Genomic DNA, 9,350 nt, shown 5'->3' on the forward strand with positions numbered 1-9,350 from the left:
AAAAAAAAAAAAAAAAAAGCAAAAATTGGCTGGGTGTGATGGTATGTGTCTGTGGACCCAGCTATTTGGGAGAGTGAGGCAGGAGGATTGCTTGAGCCCAGAAAGTTGAGGCTGGAATGAGTCATGATTGTGCCACTGAACTCCAGCTTGGGCAACAGAGGGGAGACTGTCTCAAAAAAAAAAAAAAAATTGGTTTTTATATTTTATTTACCTTTATAATTATATACTTTATAATTATGTAAGAAGTACTCTATCATTTCTAAAGTCAATATATAAAGCAAGTGAGACTTGAAGTCAAATATGTAAATCAAATTATTCTATCATTCTAAAGTCAAATATGTAAAGCACATAGACAAATATGTAAAGCAGGTTAAGTCTAACCCATCCCTTCTTGCTTATTACATGTAGGTATGCACCTATATATTTGTCTTTCCCTCCTTATTTAGATAAGCAGTAGCATATTATAGAGTCTTCAACACATTTTTCCTAATATGCTGAAGATCACAGTACAGTAGTATATAAACATTGACTGATACAGCTTTAATATACTTTATCTTTTATGTACTCTGGTTTATTTAACAAGTTGCCTTTGTGTGGACATTCGAGTTGTTTCAGGTCTTTCGTTATTATAAATAGAAGTGAGATTGTTCAGTAAAACGATAAACATATATATAAAATTTTGTTAGATTGTCAAATTCCCTTCCAATAGGAGCTGTGCAGGCTTGAATTCCAAACAGTAATGCATAAGCATGCCTGCTTTCCCAAGCCTTACAACAGATTATTTGGCACACTTGCATTTTTGCCACTTTTGTTAGGTGAGAAATGGTAATCTCAGCATAGTTACACTGTGCATTTCTCTTACTTTGAGTGAGTGTTTCTATGTGGTTTTGTTTCACTTTATGATAATTAAATATGATAATTAAATATCATATATGATAATTAGCCTTTTGCCAGATAATTTTTGATGGGGTGGATATCTGATGATGAAGTCAGTAAAATTTGGTTAGAAACTTACCATTAGAAGGGCAGTTAGTTGAGAGAGGTCTGTTTATTATTCTGTGATAGCTGGGATAATTATCTGTGATGCTAAAATAGTTACATTTCCTGGTAGACATTAAGGCAAGCATGAAGACTATTCTGATAATCTAGAGCTCTTATTTTCCCGCCTGAGAATAATTTACTGTCTGACCTCTAAACTACATACAATGAAAAAGTTGGGGGAGGAAAGTAAAAGAATTACTGTAGATGATGTAGTTCATGGATAGAGGTAGGGAGAGAGTAGTGAAGTATTTCACTTAATTGTTAAATGCTCCCAGCACTTTGGGAGGCTGAGGAAGGTAGATCACCTGAGGTTGGGAGTTTGAGGCCAGCCTGACCAACATGGAGAAATCCTGTCTCTACTAAAAATAAAAAATTAGCTGGGAGTGATGGTGCATGCCTGTAATCCCAGCTACTCAGGAGGCTGAGGCAGGAGAATCCCTTGAACCCGGGAGGCAGAGGTTGCAGAGAGAGCCAAGATCATGCCATTGCACTCCAGCCTGGGCAACAAGAGCAAAACTCTGTCTCAAAAAAAAAAAAAAAAAGTTCAGTATTTATTTCAAAAGTGAAAATAATTAAAGGCAATGGTAATAATGCAATAGATTCTAACTCAGTGTCATACATTTACTTTAAGAAATTCAATTTGTGGTTTTAATCGCATTGTTAACCTTATGAGTTTTTTTTTTCCAGACTTTTTGCTTTATTCTGTTTGAAAAAAATACTAGTTTCGTAGGTAAAACATTATTTTCTTGGCCATTTACTGTGGCTCACACCTGTAATCCCAGCACTTTGGGAGGTGAAGGTGGGAGGATCACTTGATCCAGGAGCTCAAAACCAGCCTGGGCAACCCATCTCTACAAAAAATTACAGAATTAGCTGAGCATGATGGTTCAGGCCTGTACTCTCAGCTACTCAGTAGGCTGAGGCGGGAGGCTCCCTTCAACCTGGAAGGTTGAGGCTGTAACAAACTGTGATTACATCATTGCACTCCAGCCTGGGTGAGACCCTGTCTGAAAAAAAATGGAGTCGCCTATCTGGCATCTACTGCTATTATTATTAGATTGTATATAAACTGTATTGCAAGGGATACTGTATATATTTTATACTGTTGGTTTTTCACTGAGAACATTAAATAAATTACAAAGTTTATCACATTTAAGACAGATCTTCATATTCAAATTTATATATTTGATAATCATGCTGATTTTTTAATGTAGGAATTTGGATAAAGAGAGGGCAGTGCTACTACAACGCCGGAAAAGGGAAAATATGTCAGGTGGGTAAAAAGGACCTATACTAAATTAAAATTCATGTGATTGAGAAAATAAATGGTCTGCATATTTTCAGTTAAATATAAATACTTTGTTGATGAATGTTGATTGTACATATAGTGTGCAATCTCTGGTATAGATTTTAAGTATTTCTTTTCACATAGAATAAATATGTACTTATTCAGGGAAATAAAATGGAAACAAGAGGAAAATAAATAATTTAAATCAGCCATAATTTTTTTACACATAGCTAACCTGTTGGTTTAAAAAAGTAAAATATGTTTGTTCTTCAGAAAGATAGTGATCCATTAGTTTATTATGTGTAATAGTACATTTTTCAGTTTTAGGAACAGAATTTTCTAACTTCTGTATAACATATGCCACAGTTTTTATTTTAGCTTAATCGTGTTTATTTATTTATTTATTTTTGAGATGGAGTCCCGCTCTGTTGCCCAGGCTGGAATGTAGTGGCGAGATCTCAGACCACTGCAACCTCTTGCCTTCTGGGTTCAAGCGATTCTCCTGCCTCAGCCTCCAGAGTAGCTGGGACTACAGACGTGCTACTATGCTCAGCTAATTTTTGTATTTTTAGTAGAGACGAGGTTTCACCATGTTAGTCAGGCTGGTCTCGAACTCCTGACCTTGTGATCCGCCCGCCTCTGCCTCCCAAAGTGCTGGGATTACAGGCGTGTGCCACCTCACTTGATGCTTAATCTTGTTGATGCCAGCACACCTGGTTTTGAATAATCATAATTTATTCAACTATTCCTCTTTGATGGAGATTTTCACTATTTCTGCTTTATTTTTGTTATTAAAAACGGTATCCTCAGCAAGACTCTCTTGCGTAAGTTTTTTTGTACTTTTGCTCTTTTATCTTTGGCTAGATCTCTAATAATGGGATGGCTAGGTCAGAGGGTGTGTACATATATAATTTTGCTAGATATGGCTGAATTGCCCTTTGTAGGGAATTTCAGATTTCCACTGGTAGTGTATAAGAGTGCCTGTTTCCCACAGGCACACCACTAGAGTGTGTTATGACTTTTGGATCCTTTCTAGTTTAATGTGTGAGAAATCATATTTGTGATTTGTATTTAAATATGAAAGTGAGATGAGTGAACAAATTTTAAAAAGTGCTTATTTAGAAAAATGGAGATGACAGTACTTTGTCATGATTATTTCATTGTTTAAAATAGAAGTATTAAGTATGCAATAATTTTTATTTTGTCTTTGAAGATGGCGATACCAGTGCAACTGAGAGTGGTGATGAGGTTCCTATGGAATTATATACTGCATTTCAGCATACTCCAACATCAATTACTTTAACTGCTTCTAGAGTTTCCAAAGTTAATGATAAAAGAAGGAAAAAAAGTGGGGAGAAAGAACAACACATTTCAAAATGTAAAAAGGTATGTCTTTGCTTGTTTTTAGGTGAGTGGATAGGATAGTGGATGGGGAGCTGAATTTTATAGGAGAGGCAGGAGAGTGAGAATAATTGATGGTAGCTAAAAAGGTGGCAGGATCTAGCAAAAGTTTTTTTATTTTTAAACAAACTTACTGGAAAATTTTAATGCGTTTTGAAGATTGAAGTAGAGAAGAAACTTTGCAAACTGCTTTGAAATTATTTAATGAGATTGTCACTGAAATGCAGAAGTGAAAATAAAATAGAAAGCCTTCATGGTTTTCTGTACTACCAGGATTGTATTCCTTTCACTTGTCTAACATAGTCCACTTAGCTTTTCTACCCCATGTTTTACATAATGGTTCTTTGTCTCCTCTTTTTTTTTGTTAAACCTTGCTCTCTTCTAACGTATTGTCTGCACACAAATTTATTTATTTGGATCTATATTGCTAGCTGTAGATTTATATTTCTTAGTCACTCTGAATGGAGTTTACACTTTTTAGGGGGTTAAGGGGGATAGGAATTAAGTCTCAAATACATCCTTCAGGATCTGGCAGATTAGTGGGCGCTCACTACGTATTTATTGAATAAATACAGCTGTTTACCACAGTGCTTACTACTTAAGCCCCATATGGGCTCAAATATTACTTACTAGTTGCTTAGAGAATTAAAGTAATATCATTATTTTACTCCCACCCAAAACAAATCTTATCAACAAAATTATATTTCTAATACCTTCCCAATTTCTATCAAATATTTTTCTACTGTTGTAATATTGGACATAGAGAATATTTAGAAATTTTTGTCTTTGCATCATATCATATGCAGATTTTCATATTCTATATAGGCTATGTGTGTGTATATATATATATATATATATATTTTTTTTTTTTTTTTTTTTTTTTTTTTTATTTTTTTTTTTTTTTTTTTTTTTTTTTTTTTTTTTTTTAAGACAGGATCTTGCTATGTTGTCCAGGCTGGAGTGCAGTGGCTATTCATAGAATATCATGGTGTACTGTGGCCTCAAACTCCTGGGCTCCAGTGTTCCCCCTGCCTCAGTCTCCTGAGTAGCTAGGATTATAGGTTCCTGCCACCACTCCCAACCACATTGTTTTTATTAGAATAGTGTTCTAATAGATGCCTTTATTAAACATTCTCCTAGTGTCCCCACATTCTATTTTTATTACAATAGTATTCTAATAAATGCCTTTATTAAACATTCTCCTAGTGTCAGCTTTATTGGTTACCAGATTTTTTGTTATGACACTTGAGTTAAAAGTTTCAGTGAACCAATTGATTCTTTAATTATGTTCAGTTGTTTAAAAAAAAATAACTAGAATTCCATGTTTATTTTAGGCATTTCGTGAAGGATCTAGGAAGTCATCAAGAGTTAAGGTAAATACATTAATATTAAAGTGTTGTTATCAACTGTCACTTACTCGGGAGCAAAGTGCTTGCTTGTCCATATCATTACCTGATGCTCTCTTTATTGTGTGCCATGTCATTGCTCATTATTAGGTGTGGGACCTTAGTTCTAATTGGAGTTATATACTACTCTTGTAGTTAACACTGTTAAAATAGTAGTCATCAAAAGGGGGAGGTATATAAGCAATTTCTAATTTTATAATTTTGGGCAATTTGAATTTTATTACTGCAATCCATGTTTCTGATACCACTTAGTATTACTATACTGTACTTAGGAATGCAGAATCACATTTGGAACTTGAAAATTTGCTCTTTTGCATAGTTGGGATTCTAGAGAGTTAGTCAAATCAGTTGTCATACTATGAATTGACCATAGAAAACCATATAAATACAAACCAGTCAGAATAATTGATGATAGCTAAAAATTACCTTGAATTAATTAATATACATCCTCAATTTTTTAGATGCTAAAATTGCTGAGAGAAGCAATTTCTGTCTGACCCCAAAACGTAAGTTTGTCTTGGGTCACAGAGGTCAGCTGTATGCTGTTACTGTAGTCTTCTGACTTAGGTAGAAAAGGATAACAAATTTCTAAAATTGTCATATTACATAGGATGTGGGGAGTATGTTACAGTGTATCTTTTGTCTCTGTGGTATAAGGCATAATTATTCCACATTTCTGGGGAAAAAAATCCATTAAACAGCAGTTTCTAGTTTACATTATGTTCTTTTATGTAGATTGCCCTTTGTGTGTGTGTGTGTGTGTGTGTGTGTGTGTGTAAGTCCAGATATTAATACTCAGTTTATGATTTTAGGGTTCAGCTCCAGAGATTGATCCTTCATCTGATGGTTCAAACTTTGGATGGGAGACAAAAATCAAAGCATGGATGGATCGATATGAAGAAGCAAATAACAACCAGTATAGTGAGGGTGTTCAGAGGGAGGCGCAAAGAATAGCTCTGAGATTAGGCAATGGAAATGACAAAAAAGACATGAATAAATCAGATTTGAATACCAACAATTTGCTCTTCAAACCTCCTGTAGAGGTAAATATATCATTTGTCCAAAAATTGGAAGACAGTTTTATACTGGTATTTTTAAACTGAAAGCAAGCAAGTTTCTTTGATCTCTACATTTACTTTGATTTTAGAGCCATATACAAAAGAATAAGAAAATTCTTAAATCTGCGAAAGATTTGCCTCCTGATGCACTTATCATTGAATACAGAGGGAAGTTTATGCTGAGAGAACAATTTGAAGCGAATGGATATTTCTTTAAAAGGTATATTATTTTATTTTCCCATGTTCATTTTCTATAGGTAAATATTGGATTTTTGGCTATTTTATCTAGATGTTGTGATTCTATGTACTTTTTTCCTGCATGCTCATTTCAGTATTTAAAGCTGTAGTGTGGTTGAACAGTAACTGATGCAAATTTTTGAACTGTGATAAACTAAAACAACATAAAAAATGCAGATACTTTCCTCAGTCTCTTGCTCATATCTGTCTTGGAAAAATCCTGAAACAATCTACTTCGAAGATTAACCAACAACAACAAAGGTTAGATATATAAGAATGTCAGTCAGGAACTCTGATTTAGATTACAAGGAACCCTTTCCATCTCCATCTGGGACTCATACTAATTCCTTGTAATGTAAAAGCCAGAACCTGAGAAAGCCCACGGTGACCATAGGGGAAACCCCCTCCTCTTTATTAGATAGTGTTAGACTGGGTCCTAGATTATTGCCAACACTTTCAACACCCACTTCGTTGGTATTAGAACAACAGTCCTCTTTGTTTTGGGATTCATGTACAGAATTAATATGATCCTCTAATAGGCGTTGCTTTCCTGTAGTCTAGAAGTATGTTTATATCTCTAGGAGAACATTCCTAGTCTGTGTCCTACAATTATCAGAAACATTTATTGTTTATAACTTGAGTTTTTACTTAAGGTATGAAAGATGTACAGCAATTTCTCCCTATTATACGTTAGATTTGATCTGAAACAGGGGTGTGAGACAGATACTTTTAAATGCACCAGGAAATATGAACCCTAAAGACATCACATGAATCCTGTAAATGTAACAGTCACACTTTTTTTATCTTAATAAATTTGAATTTCTACCTTTAGTTAATTGCCTTTGATTTAAGTGAGATTATGGGGCAGGTAAAAATCTCATTAGCATAAACTAGCATAAGAGTGAATTCTGAAGTCAGGCTGCCTATATTCAAATCTTGGCTTCACAATGTCTGTTAGAAGTTTCTCAGACTCTGTATTCTTAAGTTTCTTCATCACTTGGCCTCTGTAGAGTAACAGGAGATTATTATACTAAAATGTTGTCCTTTGTTTGTTTGTTTGTTTGTTTGTTTTTGAGACAGAGTCTCGCTCTATCACCCAGGTTGGAGTGCAGTGGCATGATCATGGTTCACTGCAACCTTGACCTCCTGGGCTCAGATGATCCTCCTCCCTCAGCCTCCCACGTAGCTGGGACTACAGGTGCATGCCACCATGCCTGCTTTTTTTTGGAAAGATGGAGTATCGCCATGTTGCCCAGTCTGGTCTTGATCTCCTGGGCTCAAGCAATCCACCTGCCTTGGCCTCCCAAAGTGCTGGAATTACAGGTGTGAGCCAGCGTGCCTGGCCTAAAATGTTAATAGTTTATAATGTTTCTTTCTTTGTAGACCATACCCTTTTGTATTATTCTACTCTAAATTTCATGGGCTAGAAATGTGTGTTGATGCAAGGACTTTTGGGAATGAGGCTCGATTCATCAGGCGGTCTTGTACACCCAATGCAGAGGTAAGCTTGTAGAAATCTTTTGGGGCGATGTCGGGGCTGGGAGTTTGTGAAATCTGAGCAGCAAACACAAAACTGTGAACCTAAAACACATTTCAACTGTTGGTGGATTTTATACTGCCCAGCATCTTGTTTGTGTGTGAAAATTCAGGTGATACTGGCTATATTAGCTATGAAGCCTTTTTTTGTTTTTGTTTTTGAGGCATAGTTTCACTCTTGTTGCCCATGCTGGAGTGCAATGGCACAGTCTCCACTCACTGCAACCTCTGCTTCCTGGGCTCAAGTGATTCTCCTGCCTGAGCCTCCTGAGTAGCTGGGATTACAGTCGAGCACCACCACGCCCGGCTATTTTTTGTATTTTTAGTAGAGACGGGGTTTCACCATGTTGACCAGGCTGTTCTTGAACTCCTGACCTCAGGTAATCCGCCTGCCTGAGCCTCCCAAAGTGCTGGTGTTACAGGCATGAGCCACTGCGCCCAGCCACTATGAAGTCTTAAAAATTACTTTGCACATTGAAGAAATTATGATGTTCCTTATAAGAGGAAATGTTGGACTTTTTTTGAGGCAGGATCTCACTTTGTCTCCCAGGCTGGAGTGCAGTGTCATGATCACAGCTCACTGAAGCCTCCATGACCTCCCATGTTCAAGTGATCCTCCTGTCTCAGCTTTCTGAGTAGCTGGGACTACAGGTGTGTGCCACCACAACCAGCTGATTTTTTAAATTTTTGTAGAGATAGAGACTCATTTTGCTGCGCAGGCTGGACTCGAAAACTCTGGGCCAAGTGATCCTTCTGCCTCGGCCTCCCAAAGTGTTGGGATTATAGGTGTGAGCCTGCCCAGACTTCTAAAATCATCATCATCATCATTATTTTTGAGGCAGGGTTTTGCCCAGGCTGAAGTGCAGAGGTGTGATCATGGCTCATTGGAGCCTTAACCTCCTGGGCCCTCAGGAGGTGAAGCAATCTCACCTCAGACTCCTGAGTAGCTAGGACCACAGATATGTGCCACCATGCCCAGCTAATGATTTTTAAAATTTTTTGTAGAACTGGGGTCTCCCCGTGTTTCCCAGGCTGGTCTGGAGCTTCCTGTATTCAAGCCATCTTCCTGCCTTGGCCTTCCTAAGGGCTAGGATTACAGGCATGGGTCACCTTACCCAGCCTGATACCAGACAACTTTCTTTTTATCTTGGAAGCTCTTATTTATGGGTCAGTACATGCTGTGGTTTAAGTTAGATGACAAAGCTGAGATCTAAGTAGAATTAATATGTTCTACTGTAAAATTTTTAATAAAGCTATATTTTAGTGTAGAGTGTAAAATCATGTTGGTTTTGCTTTTTACATGTCAAAATGATGATTGTTAGTTTTATAATTAAATAATATTGCAGCCAACAGTGTAGGGTTTTTTTTTTTTTTTTTTTTTTT

The 9,350-nt window shown here is 36.5% G+C and overlaps 1 protein-coding gene across 8 annotated transcripts in view; it reads left to right on the plus strand.

The window, feature by feature from the left end:
* KMT2E (lysine methyltransferase 2E (inactive)) overlaps window positions 1-9,350 on the plus strand; it is a 100,435-nt gene that overhangs the window by 60,076 nt on the left and 31,009 nt on the right. For all 8 annotated transcript variants that reach the window (XR_001818444.2, XM_017506245.1, XM_017506250.1 and 5 more), the window contains 6 exons: window positions 2,256-2,314; window positions 3,543-3,715; window positions 5,065-5,103; window positions 5,949-6,179; window positions 6,284-6,414; window positions 7,815-7,932. Coding sequence is in view for 7 of the 8 variants with exons in the window: in XM_017506245.1 (XP_017361734.1) it covers window positions 2,256-2,314; window positions 3,543-3,715; window positions 5,065-5,103; window positions 5,949-6,179; window positions 6,284-6,414; window positions 7,815-7,932 (751 nt within the window). In the remaining variant the exon portion in view is untranslated. The remainder of the gene's footprint in view (window positions 1-2,255; window positions 2,315-3,542; window positions 3,716-5,064; window positions 5,104-5,948; window positions 6,180-6,283; window positions 6,415-7,814; window positions 7,933-9,350) is intronic.

The sequence above is a fragment of the Cebus imitator genome, unplaced genomic scaffold (genome assembly GCF_001604975.1).
Source record: "Cebus imitator isolate Cc_AM_T3 unplaced genomic scaffold, Cebus_imitator-1.0 Scaffold352, whole genome shotgun sequence".
In the NCBI taxonomy this organism is placed as follows: Eukaryota; Metazoa; Chordata; class Mammalia; order Primates; family Cebidae; genus Cebus; species Cebus imitator.